General features: G+C 48.9%; 1 protein-coding gene across 1 annotated transcript in view; it reads right to left on the bottom strand.

Annotated features, from left to right (window-relative positions):
• Positions 1-22,580, bottom strand: part of MICAL3 (microtubule associated monooxygenase, calponin and LIM domain containing 3) — a 200,002-nt gene that overhangs the window by 42,232 nt on the left and 135,190 nt on the right. The window contains exon 20 of the mRNA XM_008578162.1: positions 3,768-3,963. Within this exon, the coding sequence (XP_008576384.1) occupies positions 3,768-3,963 (196 nt within the window). The remainder of the gene's footprint in view (positions 1-3,767; positions 3,964-22,580) is intronic.

Below are 22,580 nucleotides of genomic sequence, written 5' to 3'. Positions count from 1 at the left end.
ATGTGGAATCACAGCTTTCACTTTTAAATTGACCCTCTCCTAATCTCAGACACACTTGGTGCAACTGTCCGTCCAGCTCAGCCATGCCCCTATATCCCATCCACCCTGACATCCATGCAAACAGGCTACTGCTAAGCAGACTGCTAGAGAAGATGTACACTGTCCAGCAATCTTTACAAAGCGGACATTTAATCCATGCTAAAACCTGCATCCTGCTCAGCAATGGCTCACGTTGCTGCCTGTGCTGAAAAGCAGGAGAGAGAGAAACAGGCGGGCACCCCCATTTATTCATGGTTGGCCTTGAAGGAGGGGCTTTTCCTTGTGGGGTTATTCTGACAGAGGGCAAGGCCCATTTGGGCTAGCCTGCCATCGACTCTGGGGGCCCTTGTAACCTTGGCTGCCCACCTAGAAAAAGCACCTGTCTGCTCCGGCCTCTCTGATGTGCTCCTCAGAGCCACGAATCTTACCAATTTTACAACACTGAAGAGCTCCAGCAGACAGCACTGCACGAGGCCTCTTCATTGTCTGGGACAAATTCTTCCACTCATGGAAAAACAATAGTAAAATCACAAAGGCAATTCTCCCTTGTCTTTGGCTACTCAGTCTTTCCATAGAAAAAGTGCTATTTCCATAGTCCCTTCCAGAAGACGGGCCCTACCTTGCTTGCAAGGAAGGGTCCTGGAGCTGATTAAGCCTAGGTCAGGAACCTATGAAAAGGTTTAGGACTTACAGGGCTTATGTCAACTAAACTATGAATCAGGTGATGAGAATCACCTAGGGTGTTTGTTAACAACGGACATTCCTGGCCTCCAGCTCAAACCCACAGAATTAGATACTCAAGGGAAGGACCCAGTACTTACATTTTACCAAGTGTCCCAGGTGGTATTTATCACCAGGGAAATTTGGAAAACAGAGCGGGGATAATCAAAGTGCGGTCTCTGGACCACAGTATCACTTGGGAACTTATCAGAGATAAAAATTCTTGAGCTCTACCCCAGACCAGCTGAATCTGAAACAGCATAGCAATTGGGTTTTCACAAGCCACTGCATGACCCTGAGGCATGGAACGCTGGGATACCAATGCCCGGGGACAAGGCCAAACCCAATTTCTGGCACTTAACCCACCTGTTTAAGGAAACCAATAAAGGCTGAATATCCCTTATTCAAATACTTGGGAACAGGAGTGTTTTGGATTTCAGATTCTGGAATATTTACATCATACTTACTGGTTGAGCATCCTTAATCCAAAAATATGAAATCCAAAATGCTTCAAAATCTGAAACTTTTTGAGCTCTGACATGACAGTCAAAGAAAATGCTCATTGAACATTCAGGATTTCAGATTTTTGCATTAGGGATGCTCAGCCTGTATCAGAATCCCTCCTAGTGTGGGGTCCCTGTGCGTGCTTAGAGCTGCGGGGTAATATGGTGATAACGACAGCATTGCTGGCATTGACTCAGTGCTCACTAGGTGTCAGGCCCTGTGTCAGTTGTTTTATTTGATTTAATCCTCATAACAAAAGGTACAGTGTCCTTTGCAGATGAGTGAGGCACAGAGAGGTTAAGTAACTGGCTGACAGCTGGTAGATGGCTGAGCTGGGTTTCATGTCCAGATCTGCTGGACTCCAAAGTCATGTTCTGAAACATCACACTATACTGCCTCCTGCAGCAGGTGCTATGTTAAGAGTTCTCTGGGTTGGACTGGTAAACTTAAAACTATGTCATTCCTCACCTTCAGGGCTAACATCTCATCAAAGAAGGACTGAGGGCTGACAGCGCCCCTCACTCTGTCCTTGGTGCTGCAAGATGGAAAAAACACACGTCCATTTTATGCACCTTATTTCTTGGGGAAATAAGATAAAATCTGTATCTCCTTCCTCTGGGCTCTTGAGAGACCATTTTTCACTCTGCATAGCATCTAACGCTAGGTTTTTTGTTTCTTTAACTTGAATCTAAGTACGGTGGGGGCATCTGCGGCACTGGGTCGAGGGTGACTGATTCCATGCTCTTCTGTGCTGCCCTTCCTACACATGCTGCCATAAAGCCACGGTGCATCCTTCCCGGGCTGCCTTTGCTACCTTATGTGACCTTGCTGCCCAGGTTATGAATTACAGAGGAGAAAAAACTACACTGCAGGCAAGTGGCACTGACAACATTCACCCTGAGTTCAAGTCGTCAGCTCTGTGAGACACAGAGGATCTCTCACCCCCATGGCGGGCTCTCCTCACCCGAGTGCAGCAGGGAGCGTGGCGTCTGCATGGGTGCTCTGGCTAGAGATGCAGTTATGTGACTAGTGACGGCTTCAGAACTGCAGGTTCCAAGGGGTAGGCTGCCCTGGAATGCCTGGAACAGCTGTGTGTGGGGACAGCCCCAGAAGTGGACAGCCAGAACATGCCTGATACCAGGGCTGAGGTGGTGGGAAGTAGCTCTGCCCTGCAAACGCCCTCTGAAAAACATTCCTGACCTTAAACAAATGCTCTGTTTTCTTTATCCGCATACATTCCCTTAATCATGGCTAGATAAAAGTGCTCAGCGTGTGCTTCATATGCTCTCGAATGTCAACCCAAAGCCTCCGCCCATCTGGGGTTGCAGCAAGTGCTCCTGCCCTGAAGCCTGCAGGAGGGCCCATCCTATGCTGGCTTTACCCCTTCTTTTTATCTTCATAGATTTCTGCTGAGCACTGGGAGCCTTCCCTGCTGACGATGTATGCGTGGGAGTACAGGGCAGCAGGCACAGGAGGCCTGCAGGGCCGGCGGGTCCTGCACAGGCATCGCTCAGGTACACAACATGAACACACTGGGACTGGCTAAGCATGAAACCACTTGCTGCTGCATGTGACCCCCGGGACAAACATCCTCTGTCCCTCTCTTTACCCACAGGAGGAGAAAAGAAACCCAGAGAGTAAGGTGGCTTCCCCAAACTGGCACAGTGAGCTGGCAGCTGGGTCACCCCTGGCTGCAGCCCCAGTGCTCCTCCACCAGACCCTGACCCCCACCAGTGCACTGCCGTGGGGCTGCTTTCTCCCTATATGGAAGTCTTTTCCCTACAGTGAATCTGTGAACAGCAACTGAGGGCAGAACCTGTGACTTGTTATTTTTTCGCTACCTTTCAATGATTAACCCTGTGCTACAGGCATGGCAGTTGTTCAACACACACTTATTGAACATCTGAATTAAGTCACTGGGTGTGATCGTTACTGCTAATGAGATGGAGAGATGAGGGAGAATGGATCACAGGGCAGCAGGGAAACAAGAAAGAATCCCAGGCTTGGACCCGAAAGCTTGAATCTCAATCTTAGCTCTTGTTGAGTCACCATCTGTTTCCTGACCTACAAGGTGACAAAATGCATGTTCTGTCTACTTTACAGGGTTCCTGAGAGGTGGCGGATACGTATTCCTTTGTGCATGGTCCAGCATATGCAAAGTAACCCACAGGCGCTTACCTGTGCCAAGTGCTGTTTTAAACACTTTATACATATCAGCTCAGTTAATCCTCACACCAATTCTGTGCAGGAGATACTAATATTACCTCTATTTCACAGATGAGAAAACTGAGGCATACGGAGGTTACATAACCTGCCTAGGGTCACACAGATGGTAAATGCAAGAGTCAAGATTCAAAGCCAGCCAAATCCGAGTCTGGCTCAGATCCCACGCTGCTGACAAGCTGCTGTGCTGTCCTGAGGTGAGGCAGGACATTCATCTGGAGGAGCTCATGTGGCCATTGCCCTAGGGAGGAGGGGCAGGGCAGGCCGCGGGCATGGCTGACCTGCTGGCTACGTCCTCTTCTGCGCCCTTGTCCAGCACACTGCTCAGGTTGTGCTCTGCCTGCGTCTCCTCGGGCACCTCCTCCAGCTCCTCTGCCTGCTTCAGCGACAGGCGGTAGTTCTCCAGCTCGATCCTCTCGGGAGTGCCCCTTGGCCTCTTGGCAGTGCTGGGTTCCTCCAGGCCATTCACACCTGAACCTGCAAGACAAGCAAGAAGCAACGTCCTGATGACAAAGGACAGAAACTGTACACAGGCCACGAGGACAGAGGCGGTGTCCGAGGGAGCCTCCACTCATCCAAGCAGCCGCGTTCACTGCAGTGAGGTCAGGGCAGCCTCCATGGAGTCAGACCGAGGGCATATTGAAAGTCAAAGAGGTCATGGCTTTGTGGAGGCCGGGAAAGGAGCCTGATGTGAGTGGCAGTTCCCTAAGCGGGAGAAACAGACTCCTGCCACGTCTGCTCCTACAGCTGGGTGAGCTCATGCGCCCTGAGGTAGCTCTTCTCACTGCCTAGGAAGAAAGCGCCTCTAATGTAGAAGCCACTGCGGAGCAAACCTTCCAGCACCCCCACCCGCCAATCCAGGACCCCGTGAGGCATGCGGGCTGGCTGTGTCCCTCCCTCCGCTGCGCAGCAACTGGGCCAGGCCTGAGTGCAGGGTTGAGGTGGGGCCCAACATCTTCTGATGGAAAAGCGCACTTCCCCCTTGGTGAATGACCAGCTGTCTGTGGGGTGACACTTAGAAACACGGGGGTACCTGCCCCCAGCATCCTTATATCCAGTGGCCTCGGCATCACTGAGCAGCTCTGCCTGTCAGTGACTACACTGTGGGTCACAAAGTGGCGATTTTAAAAATCCTGCCATTTACTCCACTATGATTCTTTTGTTAAAAAAAAAAAGCACATTTCCCATTTTCTTTATATTTTCAAGTATCACTACGGACTCACGGATGTTTAAAAATTAAATGCTGCACTTGACTATTGCGTCTCTTTAGTTTCCCTTAATCTGGAAGAGTTCCTTGTTTCTGTCGCTGTCATCATCACCTTTTTGATGTTCCTTAGTGCCCTGTGTGGGTCAGAGGCGGCCTCCCATTGTTCTTCAGTGTGTCCGCTGTGACATGATGGAACACACAGGTGCAGAGTCAGACAAATCCAGGTCAGACGGCCGACTCAACAGTGGCTCGCTAGAGAATCTCAGGAAAATGATGTAGCTACGCAGAGCGCGTTTCCTGACCTATACGTGAGGCCTACATCCATCTCCCGGGGTCATGATAAATGCTGAGTGACGCGCACACGAGTGGAGGGGCGTGTGCTGTGTCCCACATCTGCCACACGCCTTCCCCTTTCACAGAAGCCTCGCACACGTTTGCAGTATTCAGCAAACATCCAGTAACAGTTGCACCACCAATTTGTGTGCATTCCTGCACGGGCAAGTTGTGTCCATTCGCTCTGGATTGTAAACAATAGTTATTTGACAAAGAAAGATGGGAGGGGGCAGCCTGAGCCAAGGCACAGGTGACACACAGTGGCAGTTTGGTATTCCTAGACCTTCGAGGAGAAGCAGACTTGATGTGGCACAGAGAAGCCAGAAGCATAGGTGGGAGCAGCTCACAAGCACCTCGCATCCCGGCTGCGGCAGGGCCCTGGTTTCCGTGATATTCAAAGCTCTAAGAGATGACGCTGGGTTTTGGCACACAACATCCCACCAACCCAGTTCTGGGTGACAGCTGATCTGTCAGGTGAAGCCCCACTGAAGGGAAGGAGAGGGAATTCTGATTTAGTGATGTTTGTGGCATAAAGGGGTGCAGAAGTGTTCTGGAGACTGGCACTTCTGCTGTGAACAGTATTTGGGGCCTCTTTGTAATGGCATTAGAGCATTTTATGAATCCAGGTAGGCACTGAATTAAAGTCTTAGTGCATCTGCTGGAATTACCAGGATCTTTCACCAAAGGGCATCTTTCAAATTTTCTAGTGAATCTTTACTAAAAAAGCAAGATCTGGTGGCATGTTCATTCACAAATTCAGGTAGATGTATAATGATGGGATCTATTATGGACTGCCTTGGGTCCCCCCACAAAAACTATAATGTGTTGGAGGCCTGGTCCCCACTGTGACAGTGTTAACAGGGTGAGAAATCCTACTGCGGTAGCTGAAAGGTGGGGCCTTGAAGAGGCAATTGCGTTGATGGTTTCAGGGTGGGGAGGGGTGTAGTTCCGAGGGCTTTAAAGGGTAAGCACGTGAGAGTCTCTCTCTGCTCCACCGCTTCTACCACGTGACACCCCTTGGTCACCACTGCCACCACCAAGGCCTTCACCAAATGTGTTCCCTGGACTTTGGACTTGCCAGCCTCTGAAACGGTAAGCAATAAATTTCATTTTCTTTCTAAATTATCCAGTTCCAGATATTTTGTTATAAGCAACAGAAATAGACTAACACAGGATCTGAACGCAGATCCTCAGGCTCACCTGTGCCCTGTCCTAGTCCTCACACCCATGGGAGTGTCATTTTAAATACTCATGCTCCATTCTTCAACACTAAGCTCAGGACCCAAAAAGTGTTAGCTGTGATGCTGGACTAGGGCATGTGGAAGATCAGGAAATATGTGAACTATAGGTAACAGAAGAAAAAAGGCAGGCAGCAAAGCTGGCAGGTCCGGTCCCAGCACTCTCCAAACCTGCCCACCCAGGCACGGGAGAGCACAGCCTTTGACTGCCAGCTCATCACTTCCAAACACCAGCCTTCCTGCCCTTCTCCTCATCAAAGCCCACAGTCCCAACGTGATACAGACGAGAGGCTGAGGGCTCCCCAGCTGCCACCATCCAATTCTTTCCTTCCCATCATGGACTTTTCACAACTGTCCTTAAACAGAAAGCAGATGAGAAAAGGACTTGATGGTGAAGCAGCCACTCACGCACAAGCTTTCTGGGAACTCTACACATTAAAGCCATATTTCTTTTAGATGAGAGAAGAAAATTAGAGTAAGAACTATCACTTCCAGGAAATCAAACAGCTAACATCCTCAGTTCAGATCCAAGTGATTTCAAGGTACATTGAACAAAAAGACTCCTGCAGAAAAACACTCCAGAAGTGAAATCTGTTTTAGTGGATAATGCATGCTGTTTGCCAGGAATTCTACCGGATCCTCAGGAAACAAAGCCGATTAAAACAGTCTCTCCTGGGCCAGCCCTGTGGCTCACTCGGGAGAGTGCGGCGCTGGTAGCGCCGAGGACGTGGTTTCAGATCCTATATAGGGATGGCCGGTGCGCTCACTGGCTGAGCGTGGTACAGACAACACCGTGCCAAGGGTTGTGATCCCTTTTCCAGTCTAAAAAAGAACCCCCCCCCCCCAAAAAAAAATCCAGTCTCTCCTCTTGAAGGGCTGTGGGCTAGTCATGACAGAGATGGACGTGGGTCATTTCAGGAGAATGTATCAACTCCTACGACGGACGTGTGTGTGTGTGTGTGTGTGTGTGTGTGTGTGGTACTACGGGAAGTTTAGCCCAACCAGGAGATTTAGGGAAGACGTTCTAGAGGAACATGAGGTTAGCCAGCTTAAAACAGGAGTATGTGAGGTAGGAGCTGCCATGCTGTAATTGAGGTAGCTGAAGTTCAGGGACAGTAAATAAGCTGCCCAGTCATACAGCCAGTGAACAGCAGGGCCAAGGCTTGAATCTGAGGAGGAAAGCTGTAACTCCGATGACTACCGTGCTGTCTCTAGACCACAACATGAACAGAAGAAAAAGAAGGTACGTTCCAGAGTCCTACTCTGTTTTCCCCTTTGGGAGTCTTCTCCCCGCTTATAATTTTCTTTTCTTTTTTTTTTTTTGACCGGTAAGGGAATCGCAGCCCTCGGCACGGTGTGGTCTGCACCATGCTCAGCCAGTGAGCGCACCGGCCATCCCTATATAGGATCTGAACCCGCGGCCTCGGTGCTACGAGCGCCACACTCTCCCGAGTGAGCCACAGGGTCGGCCCCCCCACTATAATTTTCAATTTTTGAGATGAAAGACACAGAACTTCACAAAAGTGTCTTAGAGCAGAGAATCTGGCGTCTGGAACGACATTCTGTCCTCCTCCCAGTGTTATTTCTCTGGAGATTCCACAAGCTCTGCAGATTAAGGGTCATCAAGGACCAGAACTTGGCAGAGCCTGGGGCTTCAGGGAGGGAAAATGTTGATTTAATTCCAGGCTTAGCCTCAACCAACAAAAAAGAAACCAGAAGCACTCAGAACTATTCAGATGATTCACACATCAGTTCCTGAGAGAAAGGATACTTTGGGCTGTGCACGTCTCACTGGAGATTCTGTAAAAATGGAGAGGACAGAAGTAGAGACGTTTCTACTGCTCCAGTCCTACTGGGCCCACCAGTCCCTGGGGGCTCTCAGCGAGGAGGCAGTGCACTGGCAGGATGGGTGTACCCTGAGGCTCAGTTTTTCCAAAGGGAAGGTGGCACTCAGAGGATAACCTCAAAATGCCTGGGAAATTCTGAAGAAATAAATCAATGACATCAACATCCTTGATTCTCTATCCTAAGCAAGGGGCTATTCCTCAGATTGATGAGATGGGGATGATGAATTAGAACATTGCAGATGTGGCCGTGCGGAGGCCTGGGCAGTGGCTGTGGCACTGACAAGCACAGAAGCTCCCCAGGCCCTGCTCGCATCAGCTATTGGAAGCGCCGGGAGAAGGGAGCCAGAAGAGCAGGCGCAATGCCACTGCAGCGCTGGCTGGGAAGGTCAAAGCGCAGACCTGGCCAGGGCCACTGCCCAGGCACTGCACGTGCTTTAGTGCAGGGACTTTCCAGCTGAAAGTGCAACCAAATGTCTGGAATAACTTCCAAGGCCGATTTTTCACTAAGTCAGGGCAGGCAGACCAGGTCACCGCGAGGACAAGTACAGCTTCACACATACCAAAAGGAAGCAGCTCCCAGGACCTGGGCTGCATCCTAAATAGGAAAAAGGCTCTGGGCCTGTCCTGAGGTTCTGTTTTGGAATAGTTTCTGCCTGCGTGAGCTCCATACTTCATTCTGAAAGACGTTATTTTTCCTAACAGGACAACCTGCTCTCAGCTGATGTGCAAGAGCTGCCAGAAGCCTTTATTTGTATCCGTCTGGTTCCTGGAGAGGTAGATCCCAGGTCCTCGGCAGGGAGCTCTTTTCCCCCTTTCCTCTCTGTGTTGGTAATGAAGCCCCACTGTTGGGGGGGCGAGCCCCCGAGGGCACATTAGGGCTTTGGGCAACTGTGAAGGGGTCACATAAGAGATCAGGACACCCAAGGGCTTTCCCCCCTGCCTTATATTCTCTCTCTCTGTTTTTTAATTTTGTTGGTATCTCCTATTGTTCTTCTTTTTAAATTCAAACTATTTTTACATTTGCAACTTGCTGGGGACAGCGTGTTTCAACACGTGCACACACTGCACAACTCCCTTAGTTTGCCCTGTCCCTCACCACCTCTGGCAACCATTATTCTACCCTCTATGAGACTACTTTTTTTTTTGACCAGTAAGGGGATAGCACCCCTTGGCACGGTGTGGTCCGCACCACGTTCAGCCAGTGAGCGCACGGGCCATCCCTATATAGGATCCGAACCCACAGCCTCTGCGCTCCCAGTGCCGCGCTCTCCCGAGTGAGCCATGGGGCCGGCCCAAGACCACTTTTTTTTTTATGACTCCACATAAGAGTGAGACCCTTCAGTATTTGTCTTCATGTGCCTGACTCACTTCAACACGATGGTCTCCAGTTCCATCCACGTTGCTGCAGATGACAGGATTTCATTTCTTTCTGTAGCTGAGCAGCACCCCACTGTGTGTATATGCCGCAGATCTCATCCAGTCCTCCATCTCTTGGCTATCATGAAGGTGCTGTGACACACCTGCCTCTGCCTCACATTCGTTTCTGGCCTTATTTCCTGTTCCTTCTTCATGAGCTTGGAAAAGCCTGAACGAAATCTGAGTCTGACAAGGACTCAGGAAAGGTGTAGTGAGCTGACACTGATTTTCATCCTGTTTCCTGTATCTATAAGTAGGAGGGCTGCAGGGATTCACTCACTCAACCATCAACTCAACAAATATTTATTAAACAACTACTTCCAGCCAGGCACTGCGCCAGGTGCACAGGCACACCAGTGACAAGACAGACAAGACCTCTGCCCCGGGGGAGCGTGCATCCTGATGGAATACAGGTGTCAGCTAAATCTAACTTCCCAGATCCACAGCAAAATCTGTCCAAGTGACTTCTACACTGCCTGATTCACTGTCCTCAGAGACATTCACAAGATCACCCTGGGCAGTGAGGTGCCCCTCCTCGTACGGAGCCCCCGCTGTTCTACGGCTGTAAGGCAGGACCTCCCGTGCTTCCTCATGTACTGGGAAACACAGATGAAACCGTCTGAAGTCTGGCCGCTCTAGAACAGAATAACGCCGGGCCCTGAGACACTTTCCAGTTTAGGACAAGGCCTAGTCTAGTCCCGGTCTCCGCTTCCCTTTGGAATGTATGGAGCTGCAGCTGGGCCCCAGTGCCTTGAGCTGTCCAGTCACAATGGAGTAAAGAATCCAGCTCCATCCCTTCTACCTTGCTTTGAGCTCAAGTCCCCATAGGAACCGTTGCTTAGCTATCTGGAAAGGAGGGACAAACACTATCCAACTCGGTGCCCTCTTGACTTACAGACCTACAATAATGGAACAGGTCACTACCTGCTTTGGGACTTCATCACTACTCCAGCCAAGCCGGATGGTGTTTTCTGGTACATGTGAGACCAGGGCGTCAGCCTATTTTTAGGAGGAAAAGGAGGACACTCCTAGCTTAGAACCCAACCAGGGAGGAGAGATTTACTGAGGGCTGGTTAAAAGGACCTGCAGGCTTCAAAAGCCCTTTGCTTATTACAAGGCACCTGGTACCACCAGCTTGGGATTTTCTCCTCTTTTGCTCTGGGTTCGTTTGCCTTAGCAGGCTTCTGCTTGACTAGGCTCACGTTTCTATGCCATTTACAGCTATGTCCTCATTCTAAGAGGGCACTAAACACTCCGCAAGCACTGCAGCTGTGTGTGTAGAGACATGTGCAAGCCATGGCAGGTGACTTCCACCCCTGCACACCTGCCCTCCAGCAGGTTTCTTCCATAGCTTCCTGCTGGCAGGGTGTGTATGTTCACAGAATTTTTCCCAGACCACACAGTGTGAGGTGTTTCCATGCTGGTGGCACAGGTGACAGAGGAGTGGGCAGTGATGCTGGTGGAATGCCTCTGTGCGTCAGTCTCTATGACGGGCCTGTCACATAGGCTGGCCACCGAACCGTCACTGAGGGCTCCGAGTCTCAATGGTGCTGAGTAACGCATCTGCAGGCTCACAGGAAGCTGAGCCCAGACTAAACCCTCTCTCTGCCACTTCCAAGCTAGTACTCCTTCCAGCAACCATGCAGGATGGGATTTTGCCCTTTACATGTGAAATATTCTTAATTTGGGGTAATTGCATTTTTACGAGGATGCACTTGGAAAATTAGGTCATGTAGGTTCAAGAGGAAGCTCAGTAGCTTTGCAGATATTTAATTACCAGAAGAGTTGAGGAATTTTGAGTTAAATATTACACCACAGAGAGGCCAAGGAGGAGAAAACCCAACAGGAAACAAATCATTACTGTACCAGGAAAAACCGCCCAAATGGGAGTGGGGATGCCACGAAGACTGGAGTGCTGTTTCTCAGGAATGCTGAGGGAATCCCACCACCCCCATGGAGTGCTGCTCTCAACCTGTAGGGCCCCATGGAACTTATGCTTTCAAGTTAGTTTTTTAATGTTAGGTTACTTTTGCTGTTGTTATTACAGTATCTTCCCAAGGTGTCTTTTTGGCAGATGGAAATCCTGGCACACATCACTATATCTGGCCAAAGCAAAGAGGTTTCTTTTAAGGTATATACCTTACTCTCCATTAAAAAAAAAAAGTCTTGCCAGTGTATTGTGTAGCTCTCTTGAAAAAATATTTTTCATGTGTTGCAATATCATGCAGATAAAACCCGAATTGATGCTTATCAATCAGCTGGGTTACTTCTTTAGTGTTGGGAAGCAGCGGGCATGTCTAAAGCACAGGATTTGGTTGTGTTTTCAGTCTCAGGAGAGTTGTGTTCTAGCTAATCTTCTGCCTCCCTTATCTGGCTGCCCACCTTTATGCAGCTGAGGGTGAGATCTCAGAAACAGTGACTGTTGTGCAATGGGGTTTGACCTACTTTAACTCATCAGCTCATATATGTCCCTCACAAACCAGGAGGTTCTATACAGTTAAATGTAAGTAATCCATCGAATCTGGTTGTAGAGCTGATCTTTGAACTCGGGGGGGGGAGGTGAGGAAGGAGGGTTCTGCAGGCAAACTGCCCCCCTCTTCTCTCCACTTCTGCCCCCCATGCAGGGCTGCTGCCGCCGCCGTCTCCTCTGCACTCTCAAAAGGCACCCTGACTGCAGCACTTGGTGCCTATTAGAATATTTGGGTAGGTATTCGATAAGATGTTCCGAATAAATGATCAGGATATAAGTTCTGATCCTGTTTCTAAGCTAGGACATACTTCACTATAATTTTGAGAAACTAGTTGAGCACATTCTGGTCTCAGTTTCCTCATCTTAACACAGAAACTTTAAGACCGCTATGTCATCAAGTAGCTCGATGCCATACATCAGGGCACCAAGAACGAATTGGAAATACCACCTGCGAGAAAAGAGCCAGTCTACCAAGACAGTGACAGTATTCCCTTCACATCCGAGAAAGAGAAATTCTGGCGAAGATGCCAGTGGCTTCTTAGAAGAGCCTCAGCATTAAGACCCTGAAAAGAGAGTACTTCAAATGATCTGATATCCTGAAATTATTAATTCACTTCATGGTGGAGAGCAGCTTAGTTCCAAGGAGCAGCTTGCTTACAGAAGAGCAGATCCAGGAATAGCAAACGGAGGGGGAGGGGAGGGCAGGGGAGGACCATGATCAGCATGCAGGTCGGTCAGTCCAAGCTGACGTGCTTTTCCCAAGATGCTGGGTTTAAATCCCAACCCCTCCTGTCCTCTAGAGCAGAGTGCCCCTGGCACCCCCAGTCCAGGGTGTGTCCACAGCTGGCTCCAAGGTGCCCTGCAGGGAGCTAAGCTGCACAGCCTGGAGCAGGCTCAGTCTCTGAGCTATGAGAGTGAGTTTCAACATCTCGGGATCGATGGGGACAAACCCCCATCCCAACAAAAGGCCCTCTGAAATAGGCTCGGATGCCGTCCTTTCCCTTTGAAAGACACAAAATCTCATATACAACATTCCCTTGGCTAGCCGAGGATATATTTTTGGAAAAGAACTAAAATCACCTCCAGCAATGCCCACAACTACCACCTGATATCATGCCTGTCAGAGTAACACTTCTGTTTTCATCTGTTAGAAGATCATAGACTGGCCTGGTAAAGAATCATTAGTGTTTAGGGACAGAGAGGCCCTAGACGAGAAGACAGACACTAAGAACAAAGGCTTAGGATAAATCTTTTTAATGAACAACGCTGCTGGAGGTAGCTATGTTTCTCCAGTCATCCATAAAGCACCCATTTGTGCACAGACTACAAGAGAGGAAATAAGTTCTGCTCTCCTGTAAATGGTCCGTGAGGTGACACTAGGCTCCTGGGGGGTGGGGAGATGGGTCCAACCAGCACAGCTCAGACAGGCCCAGGACCGTGTAAACGCTGGCTCTGCCCAGAGAAGCAGCTGGCTCCTACTTAGACCTCTCTCAGATCAGGTGTTTTAGATGTAGATTTAGATTTAGATCAATGTAAACCCTACCCAGGATTATTTATGCTTTTGTTACTGTTGTGAAGAGCCCCCAAGGTATCACGGAATTAGTGGGTGATGTCACACCCCCCACGCAGGAAGGAAAAGCAATGCCCCATTCAGCAAAGCACATGCAGAGTTAGCAAAGCTCCAGAAGAGCTGGCGTGTGGAGCAGGTCACCCTGGCCTGCTCTACTGGTTAGGAACACTTCCCTACAGGCTATCCTGTCTAGTCCCACAGGATGCACAGGCCAGAGTGGGGACCTTCAGCCAGCGGCAGACTCGATCCTAATTTGCTCCACTCCAGTTATTACAGCACTTCCAGAACTGCTACCAAGACAATCATTTTGATATTCCTATAATGCTTTTAAAGAAATAAGTTTCATACATTTTAGCTCACCTGCTCTTTGCAGCAACCTTACCAGGTAGAGAGGAGCAGGTAGCATTTCCCCCCAGTTTATAACTCTATAGATGGGGAAAATGGGGCTCGGAGAGGTTACAACTGAAGATGGCAAGGTCAACAGGCGGCTGCCCTGAAACTCACATCAGTGTCCTCTGTTTTCAGATCTGCGCTTGTTCCTTTAGACCCAGCTCAACTCCCGGAGGCTGTGGTCGCCACAGAAGTATAAGCACATTCTGGAGGTGCAGGGACAATCCGCTGGGGTACAGAAAAAGGACACTAGAGCTTCTGTTCTTATTTTTTTGCCTTTTAAGATGTTGTGTGTACACCCTACAGCACACACAATATTAAGCAGGGGAGCCTCCACGTAAGCAGGCACACACACTGGGAAGCAAGCGCTCACACTTTTCATAGTGGCGGGCAACAACGTTGGGAGACCACGCACACTGCGAGACCGCACGCCTCTCCGTGTCACCGTGTTTCTCTCACTTCCTCTTTCCTGACCTCCTACTGGGAACAATGTGGTTGAGGCTAACCATGTGCCAACATCATGTCTTTTCTTCTTCTGACTTTAGGAAGGTGGTTCTCAACCAGGGTGATCTTCTCCCTGAGAGGTCATTTAACAAAGTCTGAAGGCATTTTTTGTTGCCGCACTTGGGGTGGGGGGGTGCTACTGACATCCAATGGGGATAGGCCAGGAATACTGCCAAATATCCTACAGTGTACAAGACAGCAGTCCACAACAAATTATCCAGCCCAAAATGTCAGAAGTGCTGAGCTTAAGAAACCCTCTTACCAATAAGCCAACCTATCCAGCAAATACTCTGACTGTGGCTTGATCTGAACAGGTGCATTAGGAACACAGGACGGTGAGTGAGTGAGTGGATGTTCCTCTCTGTGGCCAGGGTGCGACACCCTGACCTATGGAAGTGCCACGTGTGAAGGCCCCACCAAGTACTATCACTGAAGGGAGAGCTCTTGGCTTGTCCACAGAGAGGAAGCCCAGGGAGGTGTTCGGACACTGAGTGATGAGCTAGTCCCACTGCCACTCCCTAAGCACAGGCACCATAAGCATATATATCTATGCACCTTAAACATATGCACCATATGTAGATACGCACCATAAGCACATGACATTTGGACTTTTCACCATCCAACTCCACTCACAAAAATGACTCTGCTCATCCCCCACAATGCCACTCAAGGGCAACCACACATGCCCCCAACCCTCCCATCTATGTTTGTCTTGCTGAAGTAAGAGTTAAAGGAGACCAAAAGGTGAATCTGATCAACTGTCCCTTTGTTTACGTTCTCCTACTGGGTGCTGGAAGCCTGCTTGCAGATGGAACAGCTCTGCGACATTATAGCAGGTCCTCTCACTAAGCCCAGAAAGAAAACTAGACTTCAGAATACAATGTGGAAAAACACATCTTTCTCTCTGCTTTCTCAATTTCCTTTTTCCATTTTCCAAAAACACCCGACCTCTGAGCTCTCGGGGCTCCCTGTCACAGCAGGGCTTTCCCAGGTTAGGGGGAGGCTGTGTCTGCACGTGCTCAGGAGACTTCCCTAAAGCATTTCTGTGCCTGAAGCAAATTTTGCCCAACAGGGAAAACCAAAACTATTCATCTGGAATGATATGTACATTCGGCCCAAAGATTTAAAAGTCAGTCATTTTAACTGAGTTGAGTCTAAAGCAGCCCAAACTCGAACAGGTAAGAATTTCCAGATTTTTCTGCTGTTCCCAGTGATTTGGCTCAAACTGTCAGTACAAAATGAGATATAAAGCCATCTCTTCCCCTATACCCAAACTCCACACAGGGCCAGGGCATGTAATTTCTTACAAGGGCAGTGAACAGCAGTTGGAAAAGCAGTAAGAGAATGAGAATGCCAGCTTGCCCATCACTGGGGTCTTTTAAAAAAGTGTAATAGAATGAGATGGCTGAGAAAAAGCCAACAGGTTTATAAGTTAGAAGCGGTTCCAACAGGGCCCAGAGAACAATAAGTATCCCCCAAACACATCTGATCCTCCAGATCGTTGGCAGGGTATGTTCCCATCTGGAGAAACAGAAGAAGGGACTGTTTCGGGCTCATTCTTTTTATTTTTTTGGTGGCTGGCTGGCATACAATCAGAACCTCTGACCTTGGTGTTATCAACACCGTGCTCTAACCAACTGAGCTAACCGGGCAGCCCTAGGCGTGCGCTTAATAACACAACTTTAGGCTTGATTTTATCTGAGATCACCAAAGAGAAGCCTGATAGGGAGAAAATGAAGAGACTCCATTTCATAATATACACCATCACTCAAGATGGTTATTCTCTTCTTCAATTCCTTTTGACGATTTTCCCCTCTTTACCTGCCAGTGATGAAATCACGTGCTCTTTAATCTCCTGTCTTTCCATAAGCCCATTCCCAGCCCTGAGATCACTGCTAAAGAAACTGGGAGACATATATTCCCTGAGAACAGTTAAATGCAAACTTGCTGACTTATACAGGACATTGACGCGCACAGTGCTGGCAAGCCAAGGCTGGAGAGAGCGGGTGAAGGGCAGCTGTGTGGCACGGCACATACACAATACTCTCGTCTTCTGTCAGCCTCTGTCCCGATCGATGGATCAGTTCCCTGCCCTTGATCAAGTGTGCTTAACTTCTGAGTGCCTGATTCCCCATCTGCTGGGTGGCGCGTCCCTCATGGAGACTGTCAGGACTGAATAACACATGTAGAGCATCTAGACAGTGCCTGGTCTAAAGTATAGAAGGGCACTTCAAAAAGTTCATGGATAGAGCTTGGCCTTCTAACACCAAGGTCAAGGGTTTGGATCCTTGCACTGGCCAGCTCCCAAAGAACAAAAAAAAAGTTCATGGAAAGATTCACATTACCTTCCAATTCTGTTTTTCCACGAACCTTTTGATGTACCCTGTAGCGTGTCAGTCATTGTTGCTACCGCTGCTACTATTTGTCTTCCTACATGGTTTTCCATGAGTTAGGATGACAAGGGCTTCTGTGGATTAACCAGCATTAATCATGTGGGGAAAACAGCAGGCATTGTTCAACTTTTATTCTCTATTTTTATTTGAAGAAAATATTTCAGAGAAGCGGGCTTTCTTCGTTCCAAACACAAGATAGCCCTTTGGCGTGGCATTTCCGCAGCAAGGAGGATGGTGGCTGGCTTTTGGCAATACAGCCAGGCCAGTAAGACTGGCTCTCACCCCTCACCCGAACACCCAGGACCACCTGCTTCTCTGAGATTCCAAAGCCCCAAGCAGGCTTGTGCTGCCCAGCCACCTTCTCCACTCCCTGTGCCCCAGCACGACTATGCCTGCACCAGCACCCACTCCCCAAGAAAGGTGAAGGAAGGCCAGGGACTGTATAGTGCAATTCACATTAGACTCTAGAAGAAAATAACTTTTAAAAGAAGAACCTACAGACCAAGTCTCAAGTTGGTAAAATGGTGGGAGGTAAATTTTACAGCTGGTCTCTCTCCAACCTGGTCTTTCTAGATTCTGACTTAGCTCTAGAAAACAGGGAAACAAGAATAAATAAGCTGTTATAATCGATACCAGGTAATTCCCTGGTTACCACGTTGAGTTCAGTCCGTTCGACCCATTATGGTATAGCTTTTAAGAGACAAACTCTCTCCCCTACGGTTCCAGTTAGAGTCTACCTAATCACCCTTTCTAGTTTTCAGGTTGAACTCTGAGCAGCTACCATACACCAAGAGGATTTCCCTCTCTGGAATTTACTTCCACAGCATTCCTGGCTTTAACTTTGAAAGAACATGAGAACTACATGAAATCACACTTATTTAGGCTTTTGCCAGTAAAACAGCCCTGGTTCTGCCATGTGTTTGTTGAGGAAAACTAAGAACCACTGAGGCCCTGAGTTCTTCTGGTACCCTTAGGTCCCTGTCTGCTAGTGCTGACCTTTAGTAATTACTTTTATATGAAGCAGCACCTGTTACCACCTGTCCACCAGGGTTCACCTTCCCAGGGAACTGGCACAGGCAGAGGCACAGTGACATTGGGCATGAGGTGTGGGGACAGCCCAAAGCTAGCACAAGGCTTTGGAGTGTCAGAGAAGCAGGCAGCACTAGGCACAAGGGCCCTGGGTTCTTCTGATGACAAGGACCACTTAATATAAAAACCACTCAAGACCAGCAATTCCAGGCAAGGACCTTAAAGAAATCCGGCTATACTAACTACAAAATAATAGTGATAAAGTGGGAATAACCCTGGTATTTTACAGAATCCCATAATAAGGAAATCAGTCACTTACTAGTCATACTTGGGACACTTCACACCATTAATATACAATCACAATGAGCTATGTAAGTACAGAATGAAACAGGTAAAGAGAAGGTAAGAAGCCATAGAAATTCTGACTCGATCTGTGAGGATCTTTCTAGTAAATACCTTAGCATGGTCTCAAGAATTCACAGCAAGGCAGAGCTGGGGCCCTAGACTTCCTTTCTGCTAAAGAGTATCCCCAAATGTCCCCCTTTACACCAACAAGGAGCCCCTGTGAGGGGTGAGTCTTCTGTGCACTTTGGGGACGTTCTGACTCCCCTGTGCACACACCTCATTGCTGGAGGGAAAAGGCTACGTGTAGTCAGCTGGAGTTAGGGTTTGGATGTCGGTAGTGACTCAACCTCTTGCCCTTGTCCTTCTTGGAGACCCATTAAAGTGCCTCAGAAATACTCAGAAAACGTTCATAAACTGCTTGTGCAAAGCTGTGTGGCAGTCGGCCCACAGGAAGTAAAAGGGAGACACTGTTCACGTGGCCCGCACAACCCGGAAGTAATTGAAGGAGAGTCCCATATGGCTGGAGGGCGGCCTCTCTTCCCAGGCGTATGGAAGGTGTTTCTGTGCACAAGCCGGCCCTCTCCAGAACGCAAGAGGTGAGGAGACTAGGAGTGATCATAAAGAGGGAGGCGTCCACAGCAAACACACAGATGAGAATTCTGGGCAGTGATGAAAGAGTACAGCAGTCCCATGACCTGACCTGGGCAGGAGTGCCAGCGTGGCTTCCCTCCCCTCCGCTCACGATGACTAATCTATTTGTTGGCACTTGCTGGAAGCTTGGCTGAATATGAATTGCAAGGTAAGGCCTGGATTTTGGAGTCTCGATGTGGTTTTAGAGCTTTGTGAAAGGGACTGGAATTCAGGGAGGGTTCTTCCTGAAATCTCTGCCTGGCTGTTTAAGAGAGCTCCACGTGGGTATTTTTCTTCTGTTGATATCTTGGGGGAAAGAGGGACACTTGCGGGACCTGGGTCCCACAGAGCAACATCCTGCCCTATTTTTTTCAGTGTGAAAACAGAGAGTGACCCATTTTCATGGCCTGTTCCCTTCCATGTCTGTGCCACAGCATCCCTCTTAGGGAGTGTCTTGATTAGGGAAATTGCCAGGGAATTTTGTAAGGGCCTGCACAATGGGTGGCACAGAATCATACCAGCTGTCACCACCTCCCTGCTGGATGCTGCAGTACATTGTTCTAAATGATGATGGCTCTCCTCCCCTTTATTCCTGGGAGGTGAGAAAGCGATAGCGGCGGAAGTTTAAAATATGCACATTGTACACACGTATGTGTCCATCCTCATTTCTGACTCTTAGTCAACTGACTGTCATTTATTGCATCCCCCACCTCCCCATTCTTCCTCTCCCTTTTGCAGGCACCAGGATACGGACCGAACTAGTTCAGAGAAAGGGAAGCCACAGGCGACAGACTCAGGTGGCGAGAGAAGGAAGGGAGCAGGCAGGGAGGCCGCTCAGCCTCTGTGCTGGGATAAATCTCAAGCCAGCAGCGCTCTGAGGATTACAGTGAAACACAAAACAGAGCTATGGCACAGCTGTAAGTGACGAGGGCCGTAGACCTTCCCTAGAATACCAAAAAGAGCCTGGGACTCTGCTGCTCTACTCTGTGGGAAGTGCAAGACCTCTTAAGGTTCCGAGAAGGCTCTTCAGAGTGGACGGAGGCCAGCAAGGCCTTCTAAATATCAGAACCCATTTCCCAGAGCCCAGCAGGAACACTCAGTTCTCAGTGCCTCACCCACCGAGGCGCCCGCACAGCAGAAGCAGCCACTGATGCCACGTTAGCAGTAGCATGTGTGAAAAGGGGACAGCCTGATTCTTCACACAGGCTCATCCCTCCAGGCTTGAGAGCAGCAAACAGAACTGGGTATCCTAGCTCAACATCCAGGTCACACAAAGACAGCATGAGAGAGATGCTGGCTGGGGAGGAAAGACCGAGAATCTTCACCATCACCAGGAGCAGAGCCACCATGCCTGAGGGCACCCCTCACAAGGGCCTTGAGGCAGAGGAGAGACATCCCTGGCCTCAGGTCCCCTCAGTGGCCTGCTACAGCCAGAAACAGAGGAGGCAAGAGCCTGGCTCTACGTCCCATGGCAGACCTGAGCTACATGTGGAATTCCCACCTTTCCATCCACCTAGCCTGCAGGTCCCTCCCACTGGCTGCCTGATCATGGGCCACCTGGGCACAGGTGCTCTTTCTCATGCTTCTCTACTTGCAGCTGTTGCAAAGCAAAATGCCTTGCATCACGCAGCCCCCTGGACTGAGGCCCTCTGTTAATGGGAATCTGTGTGTTGGGGATAAACAACCAATGTGCCCATTTTGCATGTATGCAGTCTCTCTGACCCCACCTGAGGCACAGTGGCTTTCAAGCCCACTCCCAAGACCTGCCTGAGCTTCCCCCCTTCCCACCCTCCAATCATGAAAAAGGGAAGGAAAAGAAAAACTCAGAAACCTGAAGATTGTTTGGAATTTATTCTTAAGTAAGAAGGTAACATTTGTTAAAAAAAAAAAATTAAAAGCACACCTTGGTTTCACAGTAACAGGAAAAACACGGTTACACAATTAAATTAAAAACTCACAAAGAAACACACCAAAAACTCACAACAGCACAGGTTCAAAATGAGGGCAAAAATAAAGGCTTTAGGAGAGGTCAGAGTAGACAGGTGTGTGTTCCCTGGCACAGCTGACCCTGCTCTGGCTTCTGCCGCAGGAGTCAGTCTGCTGCCTCCCCCACCCCCCCAGCTGAATGGCTCAGGGAAAAAGTGGACCCCTTAACTCACAGGTCAGACCTTCAAGGTGGGGCCCCTTTTAGGAGGGCCTAAGAATGTCCACTGTCCTGCAGAAAACAGCTAAAGACACACTAAACCCCAAAAGACAGCAGAAAGCTGCAATAACTAGCCGAGAGGAGTCAGCACACAGCCTGGAAGCCAACAGGAAGGTAGTGGGCTTGGTCCTCTCTCCCAGTTTGCTCTCGAGTCAGTTTTCTGAGACTGGGGTGTGTGTCCACTGCTCATTTCTGAGACACCCACCCCCAGACGTCCCCACCTGTACAGGTGCGCTGAGCTCCTGCTGCTGTGTTCCCCTGACACCCCGCCCAGAGCACTCGGCTAGGCCGGGGCATGTGCCCCAGTGTAAAATCTTTCTGGGCCTCCAGAGCCAAGGAACAAGAAGCTTTAGAAACAGCTCCATTTTTATCATTATTTAGGGTATGATGTATAAATAAATATCTACCCATTTACATGAAATTAAACCTATATACATATAAATGTGTACATATATATCAACATCCACACATCACCAACAGCAGCAGCTCTTGGGGCAGGGCTGGGGAGGTAAGCTGTACTGCAGAATTCTCTTTGCTCACTAAAAGGTTTTTCCAGCCATGCCCAGAAGGGAAGACGACTTGGGAAGCAGTAAAATTTCCTAACTTCCCTCTGTCTGGCAGAAATTCCAAGGTCTAATGAAATTCCTGTACCGCTTGGCTATAATCTAGCTAGTGTGGGAAATGCCTGCACATTTAAGGGCCTACTCAGGGTCCAAACTATGAAACTTCATGATCATCATGCAAGTGGTGCCTGGGGACAGGGAGCAGAGGCCTGCCACTTGTAGCTCTGCAGCTTTTTATGTGAAGGTGACCTTTGCCGTAAGATGACAAACCACTAACGTGTTTCTCCCTCCCCATCTCTCTGCAGCCTGCATTACAAGCGTTCCTGGATAGTGAACTCCTTAGGAAAAGCCTCGCTCCTCCCTTCTTATTATACCCACAGCCTCTACGCCTCATTTCTGGTCATGCGCTACATGAGATAAAAAGAGGAATGATTCCTCTGGACAAAAAAGAACCCAAAAAACCTGCAACTGAGGGTCTCACATCCAAGGGGAAAATAATCCCATTTGGCATTTTTCTTTCTCTGCCTGTTGTTCAAACTTTGTCCTATGAGGTCAGGGTAAGAAACTGTGCCAGGTCCACTAATCTGTATAAGAGGTTTGGAAACAAAGCATTTACACATTTGTGAGCAGAAAAGAGAACTTCTATATTAAAAGTACATTACAAACAAAAATACTGAAAACAATGACCCCCAAACACTAAATTAGGCAGCAATTCCAGATCAGGATACCTGAGAGAGACAACACTTCAAAGCGGACATAGCGTAGGTTCTTTTAACTTGTGGGTTATACTCTTTTTTTGTGTTTTTTTGGGGGTAAACAGCAAACATTTTGTGTAAGGGGAAGAGAAGTGTCACAAAATAATGAAGAGGCACAGAGTGAAAGTGCAGAGAGCCAGGTGTGGACCAAGTCACCGCCTTCCCGGCTTCACCCCCTGGGGTGTGGGCCCAGGAGGATGG

Source organism: Galeopterus variegatus, unplaced genomic scaffold (genome assembly GCF_000696425.1).
Source record: "Galeopterus variegatus unplaced genomic scaffold, G_variegatus-3.0.2 Scaffold73, whole genome shotgun sequence".
NCBI lineage: Eukaryota > Metazoa > Chordata > Mammalia > Dermoptera > Cynocephalidae > Galeopterus > Galeopterus variegatus.
The sequence above is the reverse complement of the archived record's forward strand: the minus strand, read 5'-3'. Positions and strand labels throughout refer to the sequence as shown.